This window comes from Oryctolagus cuniculus, chromosome 8, assembly GCF_964237555.1.
Source record: "Oryctolagus cuniculus chromosome 8, mOryCun1.1, whole genome shotgun sequence".
In the NCBI taxonomy this organism is placed as follows: Eukaryota; Metazoa; Chordata; class Mammalia; order Lagomorpha; family Leporidae; genus Oryctolagus; species Oryctolagus cuniculus.
In genome coordinates this window covers 55774057-55798994 of record NC_091439.1, presented here as the reverse complement: position 1 = coordinate 55798994, position 24938 = coordinate 55774057, and the positions used below count along the sequence as shown (strand labels likewise).

The window sequence follows — 24938 nt, the reverse complement described above, 5'->3', positions numbered from 1 at the left end:
GAACCAATGGCAAAAGGAAGACCTTTCTCTCTGTCTCTCTCTCTCTCACTGTCCACTCTGCCTGTTAAAAAAGGGAGGGAAGGAGAGAGAGAGAATATGAGAATCTTTTAGCCACTGGCTCACTCTCCCCACTGCTTGGGCCGTGAGGGATAGGCCAAGGCTGAAGCCAGCAGCCAGGAACCCAAGTTCTCAGACCATCATCTATATATCTATGACATATAGATATATAGGTATCTATGCATCATATATCATAGATATCTATATATCTATATCAGATATCTATCTATATCTATGATCTATATCTATATATATGTAGATCATAGATATATATAGTGATACACGCACACATTTTCTTTATCCAGCCATCAGTTGATGGGCATCTGACTTGATTCCATATCCTAATTATCATGCATTTAGCTGCAATAAACAGGGGGTACAGATAACTCTTTGATATGCTGTTTTAATTGCCTTGGATAAATTCCCAGGAGTGGAATCTCTGGGTCATTTGGTAGATCTATTTTCAGATTTCTAAGAAATCTCCATACTGTCTTCCACAATGGCTGTACTAGTTTACGTTCCCACCAGCAGTGGATTAGGGTAGCTTCCCCGCCACACGCATACAATATCTGTAGCATTTGTTGTTTGTTGATTTCTGTATGAAAGCCATTCTAACTGGGGTGAGGTGAAACCTCATTATGTTTTTGATTTACATTTCCCTGATGGCTAGTGAGCCTGAGATTTTTTCATGTCTGCTGGCCATTTCAATTTCCTCTTTTGAAAAATGCCTGTTCAAGTCCTTTGAGCATTTCTTAACTGGATTGTTTGTTTTGTTGTCATTGAGTTTTTTGAGCTCTTTATAGATTCTGGATATAATACCTTATCATTTTCATAGTCTGCAAATATTTTCTCCCATTACAGCCGTTGTCCAGGAAATGTCCAGAGGTTTTGGGACCCATGGCTACTGAAGTCCCGTGTGAGCACAGGAAAAGTATCCATCAATAGAATAGAATGGAAGCCACACAGAGTTTATATTCGTACAAAAAAAGGAAGAACAGACAGGAGAGTGGCCTAACTGGAACACAGGGTTCTTATTTAGGAATACAGAAGATCCTCTATTTTTATGGTGTCATACTTGTATGGCTACAGCCCAAAGACAATCTTGCCCACTCTGTCTGCCAACACTGGCTCATGTGAGGGAGGGCTTATCAGCCAAGGGTCTGGTAGCATCATTGCCTTGGGTCTGCTGGATTTACCCCAGGTTTTCAGGAATGGAACGAACATTATTAATCTCCTCACATCCTATAAAGATGAAAACAGTGTAAATGTTTAAAATGCTAGCAGCATATGATTACAATTAAACAAAATGGAGACTTGTAATAAATTGAAAATGGTGAGAAAATGATATATGATACACATATGCAGGGGATATGTGACTGATTATAAAATTCCTTGGTCTAGGATTTCTTCTCAAGGATTGATGATGGAAGCAAGGGTTTGCTGCTCAAAAAGATGAAGATTTAAAAGAGTAAAACACATTCTAAGTCTAATATAACATGGGCTCACATGGAGAAAACACAACATACTCCTTGGACCTCTCATGTCAAGGTTACCTTTCACTGTAAAAATAACTTAACCTTTCCTTTAATATTCCAAAAATGATGACATAAATTCTACTGCCAACACATTGCATTCCTCATAGAGAACTTGATTGTAGAACCAAACCAATATTAAGGAAAGAATCCTCAGAAGTAGCTGAAATTTAGAGCATTAAATAACTTTGCACAGAAGGAAACCATATACAAGAACATAAAAGCCCTGGTTTCCTTACGGATGTAAGTTCTCAATGCTAGAGTTTTTGTTTTATTAAAAACTTCCAGATGCCTAACACACATAGCAGTACTGAGTCCAATGTCAGGCTTGCTACCTAAATGCCTGGAAAACTGTTAGCATATCTGTGGTGTCTACAGGGTAAATTTAGGGGACACAATTCATTTGGTGAAATCTTTTTTGTAGTTTACGTAGGTTTAGTTGCCATGGATGATTCTTCCAATCCTTATCATTTGGCCTCCTTTCCTATTTTTGTTTCTTTACTGACAACTGACATCTCTCAGACGATAAGTAACTAGGTAAAAGAATAAAGTCATTTTCTCTTCCTTGAAATCTATAGAAAAAGACTGTGTAAACAGGAGCTGAATTGCTCACCAAAGCTCAATAACTTGGACAGTTGCTGACTCATTGTGTTGTGTGCCCTACAAGACAATTGGTGAAGGGACTCCACTCAGCCAAACAACTGTCCACAACTAGCTACTAAAATAGTAAATAGCACTGCTGATGACAGTGGACATGGACTTCAATGGGAAGTACAATATTAGCTTTCAAATTTCCTTCCGAAGTATTTATCACAGCATGGTTGTAGCTAGACTTCAACTTTCTCTGTGAAATGTATGTTTTCACTATTCACCCAAGTAATGTAAATTGCTAAAGATCTTTCTTATTATCTTAATATACACACAATTCATATACTCTCATTATGCTGTCAATTTAAATTTCAATATATAAACATCCTCATTTTACACACAACCAAAAACCTAATAAAATAAGTCTCTAAGATCTTAGAAGCATCCTTAATAACAGCTTTATCACAATATAGATTTTTCTATAAATAATGTTATATGGCCCTCCATGGGTTCTATATCTGTAGATTTAGCCAATCTCAATGGAAAATATTTGGGGAAAAAAAAAAACCTGCATCTACTCTTAACATGTACAAACTTTTTTTCCCTGTCATTATTCTCTAAAGAATACAGTACATCAATTATTTACAAAGACATGGGTGTTTGCCCTAGCAGTTAAGATGTCTATATCCCAAGGGATTTCAAGGTAGCAGATTAGGGAACCACATACTGAGCTAACCTAGGGATAAACAGTTAAAAAAAAAAAAAGTAGGAAGTGCACTCTCAGAGAACAGGAGAGAAAACCACACTGGAAATCCTACAAGAGGAAGAGGAATGCCATGGACCTGTGTGGAAGGTGCAGACACAGAGCATGAACATGAATACAACACATAACCACAGCAACCAAGAGCCAGAGCAGGTAGCAGCTTTGAGATGGAGGCAAGACCAGACTGCAGCAACCAGTGGTGATATAGCCAAAGGGAGCGCATGGCATGAGTCTGCACTGAGTCTTGGGGACTAGTGGTTGCCCAGGGACCTAGTGGAAGTAGAGGGGGCATGTTTATCTCATCCCAACTTTCCCACAACCATGCCTGGCTGAGAAAGGGCAAGCACCATTTTGGGTCTGGGCTATAGCTACAGAAGACTTTGTGTGCATGCACAACTGGCTGAGACAGGATGCCATCTTCTCAGCAGTACCGGTGGCAGTGGTGGGGAGAGAGCAACATTCAGCCAGTGACTCTTGTGTACACATGTGATTCAGAGATTCCAGCACAAGGAATAGTCAGTCCACAGCCCCCTCACTGACTTTGAGCCTGGCTGGGAGGTGGCTGGGCAAACATTTAGGATGGTGAGGCACCGGTAGCCTCCCAAGATCAAGACGCCTAGGCAGAGCTGTCCGAAGGAACATTTGCCACTCTGTTGACTGGACAGGCTGACAGGGCAGAGCTAAACCTCTGCACCCAGTGACCATGAGAGCCTTTTGTGCTGAGACCATGGGAACTCGGTGGTTATGAGAAGGAACAGGGTGTAGCTGTGTCTCTGGACAATCACTAGATGTGGCTCCACATGCTCAGAGCTCCATGGTTGCCCAAAAGAGGTCACTGCAGCAGGAACTGTGTTCACAGTTAGGACTGCACAAATCATTTGTGCAGTTCATACAGTGGCACTGAACACACTGGGGGCTAACACCCAGGCATTGAAATCTACCATGCCCAACTTGGGTGTCACCCTAGATACTCTTGCCATTCTGGAGCACTGACCAGAGCTCCCTGGCCACACTCACCATAGGCCTCTTGGTATTCACTGAAAGTGCAGACATTCCACTAAGCCACAGAGGCATAGCTCAAAGATAAAAAAACCATCAGAGGAAAAACAAAAACAAAAATCAACAATCAAGTGCCTAAAAACAAATGCAGAAATTCAAGAAACAAGAATAAGGAAAACACCATGACCCCCCTTCCACCAAAGGAACACAACATTTCAATATTAGAATGTGAAGATGAAGAGACTGATGAAATGCTAGAAATGGAAAGCAAAAAATTAATCTCAGGATTACTCAAAAGCAATCAGAAACAAATCCACAAGCTAAAGAAAACACTATGTGACATGAATCAAAAATTTTTCCATGCAATTCAGATTTTAAAGAGAAATTAATATGAAATATTAGAAATGAACAATTCAATAAAGCAAATAAAAAATGTGGTGGACAGCCTTAAGAGCAGACATGACAAGGCAGAAGAAAGAACATCCAAGCAAGAAGACAAATCTGTGGAAATCTTACAGTCAGACCAAAGAAAATATAAAACTTAAAATCAGTGTTGGAGAATTATGGGACATTATCAAATACTGGTCATAGGAGTTCCTAAAAGTGTGGAAATAGAGAATGTACTAGAAAGCCTACTTAGGGAAATAATTACAGAAAACTTTCTCAATTTGGAGAAAGAGGGGACGTCCAAGTAGAGGAAGCACATAGAAGTCCTAACAGACATGACCAGAAAAGATTGTTACCATGGCATATCGTAGTAAAACTTTGTACAGTAAAACATAAAGAAAAGATTCTAAAATGTACACTAGAGAAACACCAGATTACTTTCAGAGGATCTCCAGTCGGACTCAGATCCGACTTCTCATCAGAAACCCTACCAGCTAAAAGAGAATGGCTAGATATAGTCCAAGCCTTAAAAGAAAAAACTGTCAACCCAAAATACTGTACCCTGTAAAGCTCTAATTTATGAATGAAGGTGAAATAAAGACCTTCCATAATAGAAATTGAAACAATTTGTCACCATTTGTCTGGCCTTACAAAAGGTGCTGAAGGATGTGCTACAAACAGAAACACTGAAAGAGAACTGATATCTATAGAACTTTTCACCCCACAGTTGCAGAATACACATTCTTCTCATCAGTGCATCGAACTTTCTTTAGAATAGACCATATGTTAGGCCGTAAAGCAAGTGTCAGCACATTCAAAAAATCAAAATCATACAATGCATCTTCTCTAACCCCATTGGAATGATGTTGGAAATCAACAACTTGGGAATCTCTAGAACATATGCAAACATGTGGAGACTCAACAACATGGTCTTGAATGAACAGTGGGTCACAGAAGAAATTATAAAAGAAATCAAAAAATTTCTGGAAACAAATGAAGATGACAATAGGTCATATATTATGGGATAGAGCAAAAGCAGTGTTAAGAGGGAAGTTTAATGGTACCTACATGAAGAAATTGGAAAAGTACCCAAAAAATGAGCTATCAATGCACCTCAAGGACCTGGAAAAACAGCAACAAACCAAACACAAAATTAGGAGGAAAGATAGAGAACAAAATTGAAATAAGTAAAAAGATAAGCAAAATGAAGAGGTTTTTGAAAAAATAAACAAAATTGGTACACCATGGGCCCAACCAAAAAACAAAAAGAAAAAAGAAAAAGAGAGAGAAGACCCAAAATAATAAAATCAGAAATGAAAAAGGAAATGTAAGAACAGATACTCCAGAAATAAGAATCATCATCAGTGGCCGGCACCGTGGTTCAATAGGTTAATCCTCCACCTTGCGGCGCCGGCACACCATGTTCTAGTCCCAGTCGGGATGCCGGATTCTGTCCCGGTTGCCCCTCTTCCAGGCCAGCTCTCTGCTATGGCCCAGGAGTGCAGTGGAGGATGGCCCAAGTCCTTGGGCCCTGCACCCACATGGGAGACCAGGAGAAGCACCTGGCTCCTGGCTTCAGATCAGTGCGGTGCGCCGGCTGTGGTGGCCATTGGAGGGTGAACCAATGGCAAAAGGAAGATCTTTCTCTCTGTCTCACTCTCTCTCACTGTCCACTCTGCCTGACAAGAATCTCATCAGTAATTACTACAAAGACTTGTATGCCAACAAATTGGGAAACCTAGAAGAAATGGGTATATTCCTAGACACATACAATCTACTACAATTGAGTCATCATCAAAAATTACTACAAAGACTTGTATGCCAACAAATTGGGAAACCTAGAGGAAATGGATATATTCCTAGACACATACAATCTACTAAAATTGAGTCATGAAGACATAGAAAACCTAAACAGACCAATACCAAAGACAGACATTGAATCAGTAATAAAGACACTGTCATCAAAGAAAAGCCCAGAACAGGATGGCTTCACTTCTGAATTTTACAAACATTTTAAAAAGAACTAATTCAAATTCTTCTCAAGCTATTCAAAACAACTGAAAGGGATGGAATCCTCACAAACTCCTTCTATGAAGTCTGTATTACCTTAATTCTTAAGCCAGAAAAAGATATGAGAGAGAACTACAGATCAATGTCCCTGGTGAACATAGATGCAAAAATCCTCAATAAAATATTAGCTAATCAAATCCAATAACACATCAGAAAGATCATTCACCCAGACCAAGTAGGATTTATCCCAGGGGTAGTTCAACATTTGCAAATCAATGAATGAGATACCTCACATTAACGAATTGAAGAACAAAAACCATATGATTATCTCAATAGATGCACAGAAACCATTCAATAAAATACAACATCTTTTCATGATGAAAACCATAAGCAAATCGAGTACAGGAACATTTCTGACCATAACCAAAGCAATCTATGACAAACCCATGGCCAGCACCCTATTGAATAGGAAAAAACTGGATGCATTCCCCCTGAGATCTGGAACCAGACAACAATGCCCATTCTCTCATTGCTAGTTAATCTAATCCTGGAAGTTTCAGCCAGAGCCATCAGGTAATAAAAAGAAATCAATGGTATACAAATTGGAAAGGAGGAAATCAAACTATCCCTATTTGCAGATGACATGATTCTATATAGGGGATCTAAAAGACCCAGTGAGAGACTATTGGCTCTCATAAAAAAAGTTTGGTAAAGTGGCAGGATTTAAAATAAACACAGAAAAATCAATAGCCTTTGTATATACAAACAATGTCATGGCTGAGAAACAAATTTTAAGATGAGTCCCTTCCACAATAGCTCCAAAAAGAATTAAATACCTTGGAATAAATGTAACCAAGGATATCAAAGATATCTATGATTAAAATTACAAAACACTAAAGAAAGAAATAGATAGAAGACACTAAAAAATGGAAAATCTTCCATGTTCACAGATTGGAATAATCAACATCATCAAAATGTCCATACAGCCAAAAGCAATTTACAGATTAATATGATCCCATTCAAAATACCAATAACATTCTTTGCATATCTAGAAAAAAATGATGCTAAAATTCATATGGAAAAACAAAAGACCCTGAGTAGCTAAAGCTATCTTATACAACAAAAAGCTGGAGGCATTACAATATCTGATTTAAAGACATACTACAGGGCAATTATAATCAAAACATCCTGGTACCAGCACAAAAACAGAATTATAGACCAATGGAATAGAATAGAAACTCCAGAAATCGATACAAGCATCTACAACCAATTTATCTTTGAAAAAGGAGCTAATATCAATCCCTGGAGCAAGAACAGTCTCTTTAACAAATGGTACTGCAGAAACTGGATCTCCAGATGCATAAGTATGAAACCAGACTGACACATTACATCTTACACAAAAATTCACTCAAAATGAATCAAAGACCTAAATCTATGACCTGATACCATCAAATTACTATGGAAAAACTCTGCAAGACATTGGCATAGGCAAAGACTTATTGGAAAAGACCCCAGAAGCACATGGAATCAAAGCCAAAATTGACAAATGGGATTACATCAAGCTGATAAGCTTCTGCTCTGCAAAAGAAATACTCAGCAAAGTGAAGATGCAACTGATGGAATGGGAGAAAATATCTGCAAACTACACAACTGATAAAGGGTTAACATCCAGAATATAAGAGCTCAAGAAATTCAACAACAAAACAAATAATCCAGTTAAGAAATGGGCAAAGGACATGAACAGGCATTTTTCAAGAGAGGAAATTCAAATGGCCAACAGACACTTGAGAAAATGCTCAGGAGCACTAGTCATCAGGGAAATGAAAAGCAAAACCACAATGAGGTTTCACCTCACTCCAGTTAGAATGGCTCTCATAGTAGTGCTGGTGAGGATGTGGTGGAAAAAGGTACCTGGTCCACTGTTGGTGGGAATGTAAACTGGTACAGCCACTGTGGAAGACACTATGGAGGTACCTCAGAAATCTAAATATAGACCTATCATACAACCCAGCCATCCTACTCCTGGGAATTTACCCAAACCAAAAGAAATCATCATCTTAAAGAATTATCTGTACCCCCATTTTCATAGCAGCAAAGTTCACAACAGCTAAGATATGGGATCAACCCAGATGTCTATCAACTGTTGACTGGAAAAAGAAATTATGGTGTATATATACTACAGAGTACTACTTAACTGTTCAAGAAAAAAAAGAAATATTGTATTTTGCAACAAGATTGATGCAACTGAAAACCATTATATTTAGTGTAAGCCAGACCCAAAAAGACAGAAATCATGTTTTCTCTCATTCCAGGTAACTGGAATAATAGAAATAGGTAATAGAGTATCTCAAATGTAAGGTATTGGAGTAAAATAGGCATTTTGAGATTCAATGATTATTTATAGCCCTTGCCTCTTCTGTTGACGAACAGTTCTTTTTCTGTTTATACTATTTGTTGAACTCTTTTACTTAGTGTAGGGTTAACTATATGATTATTAAGTTAACTACAAATAAATCTGTAAAACTTAAGCATGAGAATTTGAGAAAGAGGAGGAGGAAGGGTTGGAGAGTGGGTAGGAGGGAGGGTGAGGGAGGAAGTATTGCTATGTTCCTAAACCTGTATATATGAAATACATGAAAACTGCATTATTTAAATAATATTTTTTTAAAAATGCCTGTATTGCATATTGAAGTACCTTGGTTTAATACTGGCCTCCAGCTCCCAATTTCAGCTTCTTGCTAATGCAGTTCTTGAGAAATTGCAGGTGATGGATCATTATTGGGTTACTGTCTCCCATGTGGGAGACCAGGATTGAGTTCCCAGCTCCCCTATTTTGGGCTTTGCAGGTATTTGGGGAATGTCTGGCAGATGGGAACCTATATTAATCAAAGAAATTTTTTTAAAATACTATTTACAGAGAGTTTATTGGAAGGCATCACCAGTAATCTAGAGATGACTTAAAGTATATAAAAGAATATGCATAGGTTATATAAAAATATATCACTTTTTTTTTATTTGACAGATAGAGTTACAGACAGTGAGAGAGACAGAGAGAAAAGTCTTCCTTCCATTGGTTCACTCCCCAAATGGCCGCAATGGCTGGAGCTATGCTGATCTGAAGCCAGGAGCCAGGAGCCAGGAGCCTCTTCCTGGTCTCCCATGCGGGTGCAAGGACCCAAACACTTGGGCCATCCTCCACTGCCCTTCCAGGCCACAGCAGAGAGCTGGACTGGAAGAGAGCAACTGGGACTAGAACCTGGCGCCCATATGGGATGTCAGTACTGCAGGTGGAGGATTAACCTAGTGCGCCACCATGCTGGCCCCAATATATCACTTTCTATAAGGTACTTGAGCATCTTCAGATTGGGGCATCCACAAGGAGTTGCGGCTTGAACCAATTCCCCCTTCAGATACTGACAGACAACTCTAATTTGGGGGCAAGTTGTTCTTCAAATAATACCTTGTGAACAAGTATTAGCATCAGTCAAAAAATCAAGTGCTTTAAATAAATATGGATAAATTTAAAAGGCAATAGATTGCTGCAATTTGGTGACAAAGCCACATAGGGGAGCTGGCATTGTGGCATAGCAGATAAAAAGCTGCCACCTGTGATGCTGGCATCCCACATGAGTACTAGTTTGAGACCTAGCTACTCCACTTACACTCCAGCTCCCTAGTAAAGTGCCTGGGAAAGCAGAAGAAGATGCCCTAAGTTCTTGGGCCCCTGTACCCATGTGGGAGACCCTGAAGAAGCTCCCAACTCCTGGCCTCCACCTGTCCCAGCCCTTGCCATTGCAGCCATCTAGGGAAAGAACCAGCAGATGGAAGATCTCTCTCTTCTTCTTTCTCCTTCTCCCTCTGATTTTGCCTTTCAAATAAGTAATTATTAAAAAAAAAAAGCCTCATATGAAGATCTGGAATCAAAGAACAATATTGTAACTAGAAGGCTTTAAAAAAAGAAAAAGTGGCTTGGGGCCAGCAATGTGGTGCAGCACGTAAAGATGCAGCTTATGACTCCAGCATCCCATATTGGAGTACCTGTTCAAGTTCCAGTTGCTCTGCTTCCAATCTAACTCCCTAATAATGTGCCTGGGAAGGCTTCAGCTGGCAGAAGTACTTGGGACCCTGCTACTGATGTGTGAAACAAGGAAAGAGTCCTGGCAGCTCCTGTCTTCAGTCTGGCCCAGCCATGCTTGTTGCAGCCATTTGGGGAGTGAGCCAGCATTGGAAGATCTCCATCACTTTGCCTTTCAAATAAACAAAAAAATCTCATAAAAAAAAAAAAAAAGTGCCTTTAAGAAAAGGATGAACGAAGTGTCAATTTTCTCATGAACACTACCATGCTCAGCTACATGATGCAAGTCCCAGCTTTCCAGCACTACCATTGTGATCACATGTCCTTTTTGCCGAAACACTACAACCTTTTAGTGCAGGAGTAGGGAAACTTTCTCCTGGCAAGGGCCATTTGGATATTTATAACATCACTCACAAGTCATACAAAAGTGTCAACTTAAAAATCAGCCTGCTAGAGATGCATTGAATTTTGAATGCTCCCTGTGGTTGCCTTGGCAGGCCAGAATAAATGATTCTGCAGGCCTTATACTGCCCACAAGCCAGAAATTCCCCACTCCTGCTTTAGAGAGATAATAAATTAATAGTCATTTCTGGACTCTGTCACTGATTTCTAGCAATATTTCTAGTGCAGAAGTTTGAAGATAAGGTCTGTGTTAACAAGTGGAAGGTTCCTTTAGACATAGCAACTTGGATGACAGTGGGAACTGGACTCATAGGAATTTTCTCACAGTGTCCCATAGAATCCTAAGGCCCAATGAAGATGACTTATGGGCCACCATGGCATAAAGGAATGGGCAGCAGAAAGGAAGAGTTGTAGGATTTTGGCTTCTGTCCTCCTAGGTCAACAAGTGTAGCAACCTAACATTCTGTCCAATTTCATCTACCCAGGTTTCTCATAAGACTTCACTTGTCCAAAGATTCAACTTCTAAGAAAAATGTTGTAAAACCCCTGACCTGCTTGATCTACAGGATGTGTCTGAGCTTCTCTATGTATGCTGATTCACAAGGTCCTCAAAGGAAATATTTAAAATACATGCAGCTCAGGGCAGCAGTGCATGTAAAGAGAGGAACCACAGGAAAAGTCCTCAACAAAGCCAAGGCTTCAGACCTTCATCATCATCATCATCATCATCATTGATCATCAACTTTTATAGAGAACCTTCCATAGAGAGGTCTACAATGAGCCCCAAATATACACAAATACAAACCAGAGTCAAGCCAAAGTGCTCCAAACTGTGACTGGTAGACTCAACCCACTCCCTTGGCAAGTAGAATATAATTATATCATGGGACTTCTTACCACTTAGCAGGTATCAGGATCTGCCCATGAAAGTCATGCATTCTTTGACCCTCTTAACCCACTTGACCCCCAATCACATAGACAACTATCTTCAGAAAGACAGTTATTTAAGAATCTTGTTTCCATTCCAACTTTCCCTTCTCTGATCTTGTGCTATAATTGTTTTAGAAAGTTCACTTAGGAGTCCCAGAACTTGCAATCATTTTTGGCATGATTCTAAAGTTAAAGGTTCATTTTTATGTATTGTTTGTAAAAATCACTTTTATCTTATGATCACATAATATATATCTAAAAAATTCCAGCAAGATTCTAGAGCCTATGAGGCCACAAACTGAGAGTTTTGGAATTACTGGAAGGACAAACAACTCACCTTTGACAACTCCCAGAGCTGACCTAAGATACAAGAATGCCAGGTAAGGAACTTGTCCACTTTCATGACACAGTTAATCATAGCAAATTAAGGCTAAAAAGGGAGCCACAATGCAGTTTTAATGGAGAATTTCTCTGGCTTCCTATTGTTCAGAATTACATTATTATAAAAACTCTAAAATACCAGGCTTTTTAAGCATGGTAGTACAGGAGATATAATTCTGAGAGACTAAGAAATACAGGTGACATTTTCCTCCCCTCTTTTACTCTTCTAATATGTGAACTCTTTGGTTATAAAAAGAGGAAACAATAGGCCCTTCTTCCACCTTACCTGACTGCTTTTAGTTAACTATATCATTACTTTCAATATACCTAAATGTACAAACAAGAGCTGGCTACAACTCACACAATTTACTCAGCCACTTATTCTAAATGTGAAAATTGTGTTTAAAAAATGTGTCAGCCATATTTAAAATCCAAAAATGAAAATGTTGCACACGTAATCCAGGAGACCAATGCTTCTAAAATCAATATGCAAATAAACAGACACCATTTTTGCCTTCTTGGCAAATAAGATCTACACCCACTAAACATGCCTTTATGGCAAAAAGAAAAATTTAGCAATAGGACTACGAAAAGCAGCAAGAGATGAAACAAAGAAAGCAATTTAACTATCATGTTATGTACCAGCTGAAGGAGAAAGGGAGACCCCAGATGAAATGATATCAAAAGCATGTTAGCAATTTGAAGTGATTCTATATACTCCGAAATTATAAAAGGAAGCACCCAATCCTAAACTTGTAAATTCAATTACATTTAGTTCATTTATTCTGGCTTTTGGAATTCTATCCAAAATTCAGATCTGTAAATTTATCTACTAAATAACAAATGTCTTCAAGTAGTTTGAATGTAAAACTTACTAGATTCTTTTAAATATCTTAAAGCTGATAGGACACTCTAGTTTTCAAATATGTGGAAGAAATTTGCTTCTACCATTAATCTCTTCAATTGCAAAGACAGGTAAAGAGATAGAAGTCAACTAGGGATTCAGCTGGGAAGGAGCTGCAAGAATAGGGGAAGTCCTGCTGTTCAGCTCAGTTCTTCCTCTTTGTGGGCATAAAGTAGAGGCACCTGCCATCTCATGGTATTTTCTCAGGGAATCTTAGCATTTAGATGACTCACAAAATGGTCACTGAAGAAGACAGAGATGATGCTAAATAATACTCAATTTTAATTTGTGATTTCCACTTTAGTATTTTACTCTTCTGTATTACTTTCTTTTTTATTTTAATTATCTATTTGAAAGGCAGAGGGAAAGAGAAATACAGAGTCCAAGAGATAACTCCCACCCACTGGTTCAACCCCAAATGCCTGTAACAGATCTTGCATCAGCTGGTTCATCCTCCAATTATATGCAATACCCAGAATTAGGTCTAGGCAAAGCAAGGAACCCGGAACTCAATCCAGGTCTCCTACATAGGGGCAGAGACCCAAGTAGTTGAACCATCATCTGCTGCTTTGCAGGATGGACGGTAGCAGGAAGTTGTACTGGAAGCAGAGGAGCCAGTACCCAAACCTGGTCACTTGGATATGAGATGTAGGTATCTCAAGTGACAACCTGAATGCTGCACCAAATGCTTGCCCAAGACACTGGCTTTTTAAAGCCATGTAGTTGATTTTGCACAATTACATAACAATTGAAGCAGAGTAGTTTATTAGGACTCCCAGAGGCTACTTGTACCTACACATTCTTCAAATGAGCTAGAAGGAATCTAATGCTGTGCAGAATTTATAGCCTTCTCTTAAATAATTTCCAGCTCATGGAAGAATAGAACTACTAGGTTGATAGAGGGAAACATATCTGAAGAATTAGTTTCTTAATTACTTACAGATAAGAAAAGCTAAGAAATAAGTACCTGGTTTCAAGAGGCAATTTGTCCTTCAGGGATCAGGGCATTTTGCCAGCCATCACTACTGGATCACCTAAGTGTTACATCCCAATGTCTTTACTCATTGAGACCTACACAATTTAATATGAATGCTTGGAGGTACTGGGATGTTACACTGTAGCATTTGGCCTTACAAGAGAAGAACACCTGCTATTCTCATTTAAGTAACATTTACAATATTTAATTTGCCTTATTTCTGCGAACTGTTTCTGATTATTCTTTACCTCATAGAAGTGAAAATCTACACATTATTATCCTTTTACTTGATATACTTTTTCCATTCATTGTGCAATTTGTTAGGGGAAAAAATGCAGGGTAAATAAAAATCATGTTAGGAAATACAGGTATTCTATGATAAATTTACATTTATTTAAAGGTTCTTCTTAAATGATGGGACATAATGGACAATCTTAGAGCTATCATTAACAATGATTTCCAAAAACTGAAAAGATGCCATAAAGTCAGTACTCAGAGGCTCTATCACTCACATTTATGAATGGGAGGTACTTTTGTTTGCCTACATTTACTTGTATTTTACATACAATCATTTGAATAGACTTGGAGGGCATACAAGGATATCCCAAGTTCTCTAGTGTATCTTTTGTTGTCTCTAACTAAACTGTCCAGATGACACAGCTATGTCAATTTGACAGTTATCATGCAATGTGCAGGTCTGGCAGCTCTGTTCCATACCACAGACATTCAACATAAATCTATTTTCAGGAGAAAAGTAGAATGCATCCTTCTCATCATTTCTGTCTCAACAACCTTCTCCATAGCAAAAGTTTTTTTTTTTCTGTACATGTGTGTTTGTGTGTGCTTGTTTTAGTTGCAGTATCATTATAAGTAGAACAAGATTCACTGTACCTTTATCCACCCATAAATTCTTGGAAAGCCAAAAGCCAAGTGAGGCTATGCAAGTCAACATTTTATTAGTTACTAGAGCTTTTATTTCTCATCAGAAGCCAGATTTCCCACTACTATGAATTTCAAAAGAGAAGTATACATTTCTTTTTCCTCCCAATGGAAAAAAATCTGTAGTATTTACAAAATAAAAATACTAACTTGTCATGTGCTTCAAATTATATTATGCTTTTTCTGAGCTGTACTTGTCACACCTGTATATTCATGTCACTTCAAAATAACCATAATCCTCTTTGATATGCAACTCCATGCGGGCAGATATTGAGTTGACCTTGAACATCAGCACTTTCCTTATTTTCTAGTGCAGTATTCGGTATATTTATGGCAGGCTCTTCAGCTATAGAGAACTGACAAATGTGCTTCACAGACCATTACTGTACATCATTCCTATTCTGGAGATTTGAAAATAGTCTCAAAAAGTTGTTCTTGGAAAAATCCGCCCAAGATTGTATAGCATATTAATGACAAAGCCAGGATCAGAACTTTGGATTCTTTGGTCCCCATTCCCATTCTCTATTACACAACAGAGGGTCTTACATCTAATACCCTGGACAGCAACATGACTGATAAATACCGTACAGACTTTTGTGGTCTAACTCCATTTGGTAGGCTGCCTGGCTCCCACTGTTCTTTATCAGTTGGAGCATGCGAACTCTTCCAGAAATATGCCTGGGTTATACATACTTTATGCAGGACTCAAAAAACAGAACCCAAAACAGAATTCTACAGCCATAGCAAAGAGTCATTCTCTCACATCAGAGTCAAATTTTACATCAGCCAAGCCACCAATGCCAATGGAATTTCTATGGCTCAGCTACTGCTAAATCAAATATTCTGCTGAACAGAGCTTCAATTTGTATGCATCTTCAAAAATTATGTGGGAGTTTCCTAAAAGCAAATACATTTAAAAATAGAGCTTTTCCTGGGCACATGAAAAAAGAAAATGGGAATATTTTGGGGGTGACACAGAAGATCTACAACTGTGTTGTGGGGATAGTTGTCCAACTATAAATTTACTTAAAATGGATAAATATTGTAAGTTATACTTCAATAAAGCTGTTAAAACCTAGGTCTGACAATGAGGTAGATACATAATCTCTTGTAAACATCATATGAAAAACTGTAAAGACATTCTTTACTATCCCCATGCTACTTCAGTTGCTATATTTAAAAGGTCAAAATTCTTCCATGTGATTTTGGCAAAAAATAATGTACGAACTAACAGAAATGCCTGTAAAGAACCAAATTTCACTGAGATAGCAGTAAGAGAGATACTGACATGTATGATTATCTGCATAAATGAACTACAGATGTACTAGTTTAATTAACCATAGTGTTTTAGTCCAAAAGCTGCCATTAATAAGCCACTGGGTTTTGAGCAAGTTTTATAACATCTCAAGTCTCATTGTTCCCATTTATATCATGTGTCTCTGTGGACTAGATTAGAATTAAATGGTACACAGTACCAGAATACCAATTGTTATCTAATGAACAGCTAGTAATATGTTACATTGTCCAAGTATTATCACCTTATAAGCAAAGTATTATTGGCCATTTTTTGCAAATGAAGAAACTGGAAAATAGAGAATATCACTAGTTTGGCCAGAATCAGTTATTTAGTAGCAGATGCAGAATTCCAATCCAAAATTACCAGCTCTAAAACATACCTTTATTGCTTTGGTTTTTTTAAAGATTCGCTTATTTGAAAGTCAGAGTTACAGAAAGCTTTTTCATCTGCTGGTTCACTCTCCAGATGGCCACACATGGTCAGGGCTTGACCAGGTCAAAGCCAAGAGCCAGGAGCTTCTTCCAGGTTTCCTAAGTGGGCAGCAGGCACCCAACATTTGGGCCATCTTCTGCTGCTTTTCCAGGCCATTAGCAGAGAGCCAGATCAGAAGTGGGGCAGCAGGGGCCGGCACTGTGGCATAGTGGGTAAAGCCACCACCTGAAGTGCCGGCATCCCATATGGGCACCAGTTCAAGTCCTGGCTTCTCCACTTCTGATCCAGCTCTCTACTATGGCCTGGAAAGCAGTGGAAGATGGCCCAAGTCCTTGGGTCCCTGCACTCAGGTAGGAGACCTGGAAGAAGCTCCTGGCTCCAGATTGACCCAGCTCTGGTCATTGCAACCAATTGGGGAGTGAACCAGCTGATGGAAGATCTTGGTATCTCTCTCTCTCACTCTGACTTTCAAATAAAAAATATTAAAAAAAAAAAAGTGGAGCAGCAGGGACATGAACTTGTGCCCATATGGAATGCCAGTGTCATGAGTGGATGCTTTACCTGGTATGCCTCAGTGCTGGCCCTTCACTCTTATTCTCATTAAACTTTGGGCTTTTGAGTTTGACAGATATGGGCATGAATCCTTGCCTTGTTAAGTTAATCACTTCCTTCAAGTACCAGTTTCCTCATCTGTGAAATGACATTACCAATACTTTACTCATTTAGCAGTTGGGAAAATTATAGTGTTTCCTGTAAATAGAAGACATCCAGTAAGGTGTCTTTCTCATCCCCCTGCTGCAGAGCTACCTTCCTGTGTATTTTTTTTTATTTATAAAATCTATGATTCCTTTAGAGCCTACCTGCATAAACCTCACTGGAGATGAATTCTATCAAAAGCAATTATAACAAACATAAACACACAGTGCTAGTTCTTCAGAATTGGTCTCTGGCTTTGTGATGCAGACTGTCAACAAGAGTGTCAACTTCAAGGGGTGGGCATCTGTCCACAGGAACTGAGCTGAGGTCACAGACTTGTCTCACTCTGCCCTACAAACAGATGTCTGAGTGACGACTCAGTTGCTGCAAACCAAGGTTACAGTAAACCTAGGGGGAAGTGCCCAATCTCCTTTCTAATCCTCTTGGCCAGCCATTCATTCTCTAAGACAATACCTCACTGACCATAACTTAAAATAACTAGTTTCCCCCAGTATACTATTTTCAACATAATGCCTTTATTTGCATGATTCAGATTATTCCACAGGCCAAAGGAAGTGTTTATGCAATAGGTTTGTCAGCAACAAATTGGTTTGATTCTATGTCATGGAATGCACACCTTCCAAAGGTTACCTCGCAACTTGCCAAGTAAACCCTGATGCAATGTGGGGCTCTAGTGGTAGCAAGAAAGTAAAGCAGCTGCTAGTGAGAGCCAACAAAAAAAGCCAAGAAAGTCACTCTTCATTATTATGTTGACGTGTTGATATGAAAACTAGTTCAAAATAATCTTCCATGATAAAGTAAATTCTAAATGTAACAGCTTTCTTCCAGATCACAAGCTAGTCTTCAATAACTAGCCTAACTAAACATTATGCAGCACTTACATCTTTTTCAGAAAATTGAAGTCAGTGTTAGGGGTCTCACTAGTCTACTTTATACCAAGTTCTCTAAGAATTATAACAATTATAAACACTAGCTACTTTTCATACAGCTAGTAAAGCTACCATACACACACACACACACACACACACAATGCTGGACTCTAATTGGTGTGATCAGTGAAGTCCTCTACCAACTGTCCTGGGAATTTAAATAATCCCCACAGGCTGATGAGGCTGTTGTGAGTTAATTCCTGCACTAGAAAAGTGCCTTCCTTGAATATCTGACTTCTGAGGTCTTTTCCAACTTAAAACAACTAAGAACGAATCCTACAATGTCAAGTGTTAACTCTTTGTTTTCCTGTTACTTGGTGCGTGTCTTCTGATCAAAAGGCTTACTTAAAAATTACAGCTCCATTATGATTAACAACATAGTAGAATATACACAGTAAAAATTTTATGATGTACAAGCTGGAGTTGGCACTTAAAATTTAACATGGTGCTTGGTTGGGCTATATCAAAACAAGTTATTAAGGGGAAAGAAAACAATCTCAGACTATGAAAAAACTACAGGAACTAGCCTTTCCATACACACCCATGCATGGCTTAAAGACCGGGATACATTCTGAGAATTACACTGTTAAGCATTGTTCTACCAACATCAGAGTGTACTTACACAAACTAGGATGGCTGGTCGTTGTCACTAGGCAATGTACCCTTATGGGTCCACCATGGTATATGTGGTCCAGCATTCACTGAAACATCACTATATAATTCATGGCACTTTAAATATCTATCATGTTCCTAACATTAAAAGAAACACTTTACATGTGTGGTAAAAGAAACTGAATTGTCCATAAATAAACTAACAGCATTTATCTGAAATAAACATCTCAAGACATCTCATAGGAGTGTTAGTTAATGTCTTGTTTCTGTTGACTCCACTAGATTTTCCCAATAGCCGTATTCCAAGAGTTTTTAAATGTTAGTTTGACAGATAACCACCAAACTTCAAAGGTCTATGAAGGAAGATTTCATGAGTACTATTGATTGATAGGTCTCTCTCCTTCTCACATGCTGTCTTTATCCAGTTCCCTGAAGCTACACAGAAAAATGGTAAACACACAAGAATCTTTTCAGAGAAGTCACTGTGAATGAAATGGTTTGTAGTGAGAAGCTCCAGATAAAGAATTAATTTGCTTTTAGTCCTTAGATAGAGAACTCTTCTGTAGACTAGGAAAATGTGGACATGAAAAGTAGAAGGGGATTCCCAATATAATCACATGCCACTGGGCACATAAAAGAAACCTGCATTTAATGCAACATTAGCCACCAAAGCATTTAAATCCAACAGTTCTACAGCCCGCTTTACCACAGACATTTAAAAAAGTTCATACAACTCAAAGAATATTTTTCAATTTGTGAATCTAAGAACTTTTGTCTGTATACATCATTTTGCCTGTATTTTTCCTTCGTGATTATCTGTGTCCTTTGCTATCCCACAACAGACTTTAGCATGCTTCTTAAAATAATATTTGAGGCCCTTTTTGCCATCCTTTTGCCTGAGACATGTTGATTTTATTAAAGCAAGTTGGGTCTGCATTCTTTCTTTACTATTATTACAGGTAGACTTGGCAGACTCAAGACCTTTGTTTTAAAATGCTCTGCTCTGGAGACAACCTTGTTAAATAAGTTCCATTTTACCTGCTGGGCAGTTGCATTCTGAAGGTGCTTCTCTTGCAATTCTTATTTTAGCCATATGTTCATAGGATTTCTGTAGGAAGAGAAGTATTAACAATCATCAGTAGCATTGCAGAGAATTAGGTACTCTCTGGCTGTATGCCTGATTGATCAGCATTTCATAGCCTGCATAACATTACCACGTACTTGGACTTTAGTCAAAAGGTAACAGTACCCAAGCCCTAAAAAAAGAAAATGGTCATTGACATGGTATCAGGATTGGGGGATTTGTACAACATTTTTCTCCACTCTTCAACTGCTACCACCCTTCTCCCTTGGCTCAAGCATACACACTCAATGCATAAACCCAGCACTCACATGCTGCAGTTCCAGGTAAGCTGTAGCTTATCAGGAACAGCTAGTATTTTATATATGAATGTCAAAGGCATTATGGTGTTGTATGGCAACCACTGCCACACAGCCTCTCTGTTGGAAAAGTTTTAGAAAACCTGCAAACTCTAAAGCCATCATTAAACACAACACAGGTTCCTTTCAACTCCCAACTGAAAGGACTGTGAATTCCTAAGTACGCCAAGCTCTGTACCCATTACCAAAGATAAAGCTATTTTTTAAAAAATAAAGTTTAAACTCTTAATATGAGAAGGTTCAATTGTAAAATATTTATTTTAATCAGAATAATCTCACTTTTAAGAGTGATGACCTTTTTGTGTATTACTAACACCTATAACCCCAACCTTCTTACCACACATGAAGGTTATCACAGATGTTATCTAGACAAGGAACAGTCTCCATACAGTTAGCAACGAATCTCATTAGGCTACAAAACTAGAACCTTGCCCTTTTAGATCTCCATGCATGTTTAGCCAACATTGAGGAAGAGTGAGTGAAGATGACAGACAGAGGCGGCCTTATCCAGGGATGTGCAGACACAAACACAAGCCACAAGGAGCGCAGATGGGTGCCTAACACCGCACACACAGCCAAGCACACAGAATGCCCCCTTTGCAAGATGTTACCCACGCACAGAACACCCCAGCCTCTCACACCTGAGCCAGAAGGCGCTCCACTTTCTCCTGCACCATGGCCTTGAGCTGATCCTCGGTATCAGACAGCAGAGGAATGGAAGGGGCCCCTTTCGCCGATTCCAGAGCGGCTATCCGCGCCTGGAGGTCATTGGTTTTCACCCCCAGGTACAGACAAGACAGGATGGCCACCACTGACAGGAGAGCTGCCAAGGCCGCGCACTGGGGTCCAGCCGCAGCGCAGCGCTGCCCCGCGGGGCTCGCGTCCGCCGGTCCGGGCTCCCGGCCTCCTCCTTTCCCCGTGTGCTTCTTCACCAGCATCGTGGCGGGGTCGGCTGCCTCGGCTTCACCTTCCACCCTCGACCACCTCCAATAATTGTAAAAAGAAATAAACGGGGAGAGTCCTCCGAAGTTCAGTCCCGGTGGCTGCACAACTAGTTGGCGCGGGAGCGGGACGCGGAGAGGGACCTCGGCGTGGCTCAGCGTCCGGACCAGCGGGCGAGGACCATCCTCCGCCTGCCTCCCTCCTCCCAGAAAGGCGTGAAGAGCACCTCCGCCGGGGGACCGCGTCAAAACCGAAAGGAAGTCCACCGGACACCTCCTCCGAGGTCCCCGGGAGCGGCCGCGCGAGGTCCGAGGGACAGCGGATGAGGGGCTGCCGCTCGCCCCGCCGCGGAGCGCGGACCTGTTGCGTTCCCACTACTTGGCCTTATTTCCACCTATTTGGTGTCTTTCCGCACGCCGGCTTGCTTCCCACCTGGACTGGGCTGGAGGCTGGGAGGCCGAGAGACCACGAGAGGGGCGCCAGAGGGCGGTCAGGCAAGAGGAGACCCAAAGGGCCCGAGCTGCCGCTGCCCACGGTCTCTCCGCGGCCCCTGCGGCTGCGAGCCTTAAATACCCTTCGGGATGCTCGGGTGTGAGTGCGCGCGCGGCGAGCGCCTCGGCCCTCCCCCGACCCCCGCCCAGCAGCTCCCGCCGCAGAGCACCCCCCGCGGGAGCCCGCCTCATTATCATAATGTATTCACCTTCGCGCGCTCGCGGCTCGGCCCCAGACGCGAGCGGGGCGGGGCGCCGGAGCCGCGGAGCGGGAGGTCCGCATTAGCATAATATATGCAGATAGCGAGAGCGAACGCCGTGATTGGGTGGGAGCTGGGAGACCCCGCCCCCTTCGCCGAGTAACTTAGGCGTCGGCGAAGGCCACCTCTTTCTCCAGGGCCTGGGGCCAGAGCGAGGTTGGCGGTGGAGGAGGCGCCTGCTGCGGCTTGCGACCAGCCTAGCCCAGCGCACCATCTTTATCCCGTTGAAAATGGAGAAATGGCCTCCGGGAGGGCTGCGATGAAGCTAAACGCCCAGCCCTCCAGCCTCGCCGCCAGCGCTCTTGCGCGGCGTTTCCTGTCCTCCCTCATGTACCCGCGCCCCAAGGCAAAGCTCTGTCCCTGTCTGGGGCGTCCAGGTCCTCACTCCCGTCTCTGCCCAGGGCGCGCTTCGCACCCCCCGGCCCCGGTTGGCCTGTCTCCACGGGGCTGCGTCTGCTCCAGCCCCGCGTTCCTGCCCTGTACTAGGGTGCTGACGACGTTTTCCTGAGTCCCTGCTTTGCGGGTTTGGAAAGGAAAGTGTTGGACTGAAGCACGCAGTCAATTTTTTCTCTTTGACTCTCCTGCAGTTCATCTGGCTCAAATTACAAGGTCTCTAGTGGGAATTCTGAAAGTTGGTAACAAGTAACATTTTACATGGGACTGACTTTTGGGACAGAGAGGGGCCTGGGATCCCACCTTTTACCCTAAGAGCTCTCACCTCCTTTTCCCCATGAGAAATGTTTGCTTTCTAAGCAGGCTACCCTCGGGCGGTTGCAGGCTACTGCACTAAGCGGATGGTTCACAGGGGTGAAAGGATGATTGCTGGCAGGAAGCAGGGTGACAGCAACATTAGGGGACGGAACAGGAGTCACGTTGGAGGGAAGCAGGGAATTTTGTCAAATCAAGACTAAATTCCTTACGTTCATGTTACATAGTCGTGTTCACAGGTAACATCAGTGTCACCTGACACACAAAAATTCAAATGCCAGGATCCCAGCACAGATCTTCTGAATCAAAAACGCTGGGGTGCAGCGGATAAGGCAGCCACCTGCAGTGCCAGCATCCCATATGGACACCGGTTTGAGACCTGGCTGCCCCACTTCTGATATGGCTCTCTGCTATGGCCTGGGAAAGCAATGCAAGCACAGCTCTGGCTGTTGCGGCCAATTCGAGAGTGAACCAGTGGATGGAAGCCCTCTCTGCCTCTCCTTCTCTGTGTAGCTCTTTCAAATAAATAAATAAATCTTAAAAAAAAAAAAGACTGAATTTTTAAACAAAATACATACCGATCTGTATTTATACAAGCCCTCTGTTCATTTCGTGCACATCCAAGTTTGGGAACCACTGGTGTCACACTTCAAAGACTTTTTTTTTTATCCAAACCTCAGAACCCTGTATTGTGAGTGAGGAATTATGGCCCCAGTTTTATATACAAAGAAACTGTTTTCGAGGCACCTTTAACTGTGACTAAAGGGGTTTCAAAGATCGGGACCAAAACCATAACTGCAGATTTTTGGTATGGAGTCAGCTCTTTCTGATTTTCCAGTCACCTCTAACCATTCCTCAGTCTGCCTCCCAAGCTTTTCTTCTGCTTGCTCCTAGGATCTCAGTCTTCTCTTTGAACCTGGTATACTCCCACCTGTAGAGTTCCCAAATACCACACTGATACTGAAGAGTCATCAAACAAGGTTTCCAAGCCCAGACCTCCCTCCGGAGCCTCATAGTCAATTCCTTGTTCCCCATTTCCACTTGAATGCCCTGCTAGTAAATCCAGCAAGCCCCCACCCCCTGCCTTCTTACCTCCATACTTGGCTAGTCTTTTGGTTTCCCAGCTCAGTGTCCCCAGGCCAAACTATGGAATAACAAGCCCTGACTTCTCCCTTGTCTTCTCTCCTCATCTCTCTGAATTCCTCTGATACTTTTTCCACTGTGTTTAGCCTTATATCTTACAACCCTCTTTGCCCAACTCCACTGCCTGGAGTCTGTCATCTCACCAGCCCGTTCTTCTTACTCTCCACGCCGGTTTCTATAAGTATGGTGACAAGGCACTCTGTCTTAAAATGTCAGTAGAAAAGTCATTTTCTGCCGTGGCTGACACTGATGGTTGGTTACACATTCAATATGGATGATGCGATGTTCTTATAGCATGCTTTGTGTAAATTTGCCATGAAAAGGAACATTAACAACTCTTACAAGCTCTCAGAACTATCAGATCTTAGTGGAGAGATAGCGTAGGGATTGTGTGGATTTGGAGCCTTTATCCAGAGGATTACATTTGCCTTATGTGTTTGGTGGCCACAATACCTCAGAAATGTACCAGCCATTAGTGCTAAGATTTCAAAACCCAGTAGATTCTCTGCATCAAGCACAAAGAATGCATGGACCAACAAAGCCCCAAGGGTTTGAACCCATGTTGTTCTGTAGATTCATCGGTGCACAGTTGTTATTTGGGTTTGCATGCAGAGAAGGATTCAAAAAAGGTAAAAATAGAACTCAAATTGCAATAGTCCAGCTTACTCCAATTTGCCTAAGACTGATACTGATAGTCATAAAAGACAAGCAGCTGGCCATAGAACAGCTTTGAGGTAGGAAGAATAATGGACCCCTGAAGAGGTCCATATTCTAATCTCCAAAACCTGTGACTATGTTCTAGCACATTATTCAGTTAGGGATCTTGAGATGGCAAGACACTCTCCAACCTTGTTAGGGGGACCAATGGAGTCAGCTTTCTGTTACTATAACAATACCTGGGGCAGGCTACCTTTTACTACTTTTACTTTTACTACTGAGAAGTATGGCTGGAAGTTAAAATAAGAAAGAAGATGCCTGGGAGAAAAGTAAGACAAACAAAAATAAGCAGACAAAAATGAGATAA

General features: G+C 41.0%; 1 protein-coding gene across 3 annotated transcripts in view; it reads right to left on the bottom strand.

The window, feature by feature from the left end:
• Positions 1–21960, bottom strand: part of COL25A1 (collagen type XXV alpha 1 chain) — a 530060-nt gene extending 508100 nt beyond the window's left edge. For 2 of the 3 annotated variants that reach the window (XM_070047774.1, XM_017347366.3), the window contains exons 1-2: positions 21012–21959; positions 19969–20038 (exon numbers count right to left, since the gene is read on the bottom strand). In XM_070047774.1, the coding sequence (XP_069903875.1) occupies positions 19969–20038; positions 21012–21308 (367 nt within the window). In that variant the 5' untranslated portion in view covers positions 21309–21959. Of the gene's footprint in view, positions 1–19968; positions 20039–21011 lie in introns of all 3 variants that reach the window. The other variant, XM_070047775.1, reaches the window with a different exon arrangement.
• Between the last annotated feature and the right edge of the window lie 2978 nt (positions 21961–24938).